Here is a 2,913-nt window from a genome sequence, read left to right as displayed (position 1 = left end):
TTAAACCTATCGAAAGTATAAACAAGGCAGTGATTAAACAATGTTTGATCAACAAAATTATCCCGACTATTAAAGATAAATGGCCCGCTGATTTTGACAAAAATTTTATCATTCAACAAGACAATGCAAGGCCGCATATTAAAGCTAATGATGAGGATTTTGTTAACGCCGCACAATCAGATGGGTTTTTTTATAACCTTGGCCAATCAACCTCCTAATAGTCCAGACCTAAACATTAATGATCTTGGGTTTTTTCATATTATACAAGGTTTGCAGCATGAGAAAGCTCCAAAAACTATATGTCAACTAGTAGATGCAGTGGTTAGGGCCTATGAAGAGGTTACTGACACAACAACAAACTATGTGTGGCTGTCCTTGATGAGTTGCATGACAGAGATATTGAAAAATGATGGGAATAACAACTACAGACTGCCTCATATAGACAAGAAAAAGCTTTCAAATTTGGGACAGCTACCAAATCAACTTACCATTCCTGGAGAACTGGTGCAAGGTGTTTTAAACAAAAGAAACAATGTGGAGGACAGGACTGCCTAATACTGGCAGAAAACATCAATTTTTTGACTGGACAACCTCAATCTTTTGACTGGACACAGGTGTTTTTCTGTTTAATCTATGTTGTTTTGACACTAATCTATAATTTATGTTGTTTTCTGGTGTAAACAAATGGTCTTAGTAGCAGATATATTATCTATGCTCTTGTAATTAATTTACGAAAAGCTCAAAATGTAATTCATCGTAGGATTACAAAATCACAAACAGATTACAGAGGATTCAGTCCCACCCATCTTGGTCATCATAAAATCTTTCAACAAATTTAAACATATCAGACACAATATAGGGTTAACAAACTTTAAACAAATCATTCAAGTGCAACAAATCAAACACAAATTGCAAATCGAAAAAAGAATTATTTTTCCTCAAAACACAAGGAAATTATATACAGATCAGAAATCTTACACAATTTGGGGAAGATAAATTTGCAACATTCCAGTTGGGTCTTCGAACTGCAGTTTTTTGGGTTTTAAAGCTCTCTTCTTATGTTTCACATATTGCTCAATAATCTTTAAGGGCGTACCCTCAACGATTTCGTTCAGAAATTGCTCTGTAAGATCATCTAGCTTCTCTTCACTGATTTGAAACTGCTCGACATCATCCTCGCAATTTAATTTTGTGAGATTTTTTGGAAGAAGCGGCGAAGGAAAGGATGGTGGAATTTCGGAATCAGCATACGTATTTGGGGCTGAATCATTAAAAATTTGGGATTCCATTTTAAGAAGAAGAACAAGATTTGCGGTGCTTTAATTGATGTCGAGGAGTGAATACAGGGGATGAAAATGGGTTTTAAGGCTACAGCCTACAGGACATTAAGACAGAGAGAGAAATGACAAGTGGGTGGGTGTGGTTCTATTAATATGATTAAAAATGGTGTTAAGCATTTGATTACTTTTACTAACACGCTGACACTCACGATCCACTTGTAATATAATAACATTATTTTCTTTTTTTAGTATTATAAATGTTTCTATTTTAGGAAGTGTAAAGAATTGGTGGGACGGACCAAAAAGGAAAGTGTAAAGAAATGGACGGGACAGAGGGAGTAGGATATTGGCATGTCACTTAAATGCAAGCAAATCTACTGTCCATAGGCTAGTTCAGAAAGGTAAGATTAGATCACATTCTAATGCATTGAAACCAATTTCAACTCCTTTGAATATGGAAGCTAGAGTTAATTTTGTGTTAAACCATATTGAAAATTCAAGCCTCTACACAAATCCCACATATGTAAACATGTATAATGAAGTTCACATAGACGAGAAGTGGTTCTATATGACAAGGCAAAGTCAAAAATATTACCTCCTACCTAACGAACCCGAACCACATCGCACATGCAAGTCAAAGAGATTTATAACTAAAATTATGTTCATGAGTGCAATAGCTAGGCCTCGATATAACAATGATGGGGTTTGCATATTTGATGGAAAAATAGGTATATTTCCTTTTACCTTTGAAGAACCGGCTTTGAGGTCAAGTAAGAATAGAGCAAAAGGGGTTATTGAAGTTAAACCTTTTGAAAGTATAAACAAGGCGGTGATTAAACAATGTTTGATCAACAAAATTATCCCGGCTATTAAAGATAAATGGCCCGCTGATTTTGACAAAAATATTGTCATTCAACAAGACAATGCAAGGCCGCATATTAAAGCTAATGATGAGCATTTTGTTAACGCCGCACAATCAGATGGGGTTTTTATAACCTTGGCCAATCAACCTCCTAATAGTCCAGACCTAAACATTAATGATATTGGGTTTTTTCGTATTATACAAGGTTCGCAGCATGAGAAAGCTCCAAAAACTATATGTCAACTAGTAGATGCAGTGGTTAGGGCCTATGAAGAGGTTACTGACACAACAACAAACTATGTGTGGCTGTCCTTGATGAGTTGCATGACAGAGATATTGAAAAATGATGGGAATAACAACTACAGACTGCCTCATATAGGCAAGAAAAAGCTTTCAAATTTGGGACAGCTACCAAATCAGCTTACCATTCCTGGGGAACTGGTGCAAGGTGTTTTAAACAAAAGAAACAATGTGGAGGACAGGACTGCCTAATACTTGCAGAAAACATCAATCTTTTGACTAGACAACCTCAATCTTTTGACTGGACACATGTGTTTTTCTGTTTAATATATGTTGTTTTGACACCAATCTGTAATTTATGTTGTTTTTAGGTATAAACAAATGGTCCTAGTAGCAGATATATTATCTATGCTCTTGTAATTAATTTACAAAAAGCTCAAAATGTAATTCATCGTAGGATTACAAAATCACAAACTGATTACAGAGGATTCAGTCCCACCCATCTTGGTCATCATAAAATCTTTCAACAAA

General features: G+C 35.4%; 1 protein-coding gene across 1 annotated transcript; it reads left to right on the top strand.

Annotated features, from left to right (window-relative positions):
• The first annotated feature begins 1,944 nt into the window (after positions 1–1,944).
• LOC141673503 (uncharacterized) lies at positions 1,945–2,634 on the top strand. The gene has a single exon (XM_074480252.1). The coding sequence runs from the start codon at positions 1,945–1,947 to the stop codon at positions 2,632–2,634; it is 690 nt and encodes a 229-aa protein (XP_074336353.1).
• Positions 2,635–2,913: the final 279 nt, after the last annotated feature.

This window comes from Apium graveolens, chromosome 7, assembly GCF_009905375.1.
Source record: "Apium graveolens cultivar Ventura chromosome 7, ASM990537v1, whole genome shotgun sequence".
Lineage (NCBI taxonomy): Eukaryota > Viridiplantae > Streptophyta > Magnoliopsida > Apiales > Apiaceae > Apium > Apium graveolens.
Note: the sequence above shows the minus strand (reverse complement) of the source record. Positions and strands in the feature narration are given on the sequence as shown.

Excerpts from the sequence above, each read along its gene's own strand:
- LOC141673503 (XM_074480252.1), top strand. The coding sequence starts at position 1,945 with ATGAGTGCAATAGCTAGGCCTCGATATAACAATGATGGGGTTTGCATA.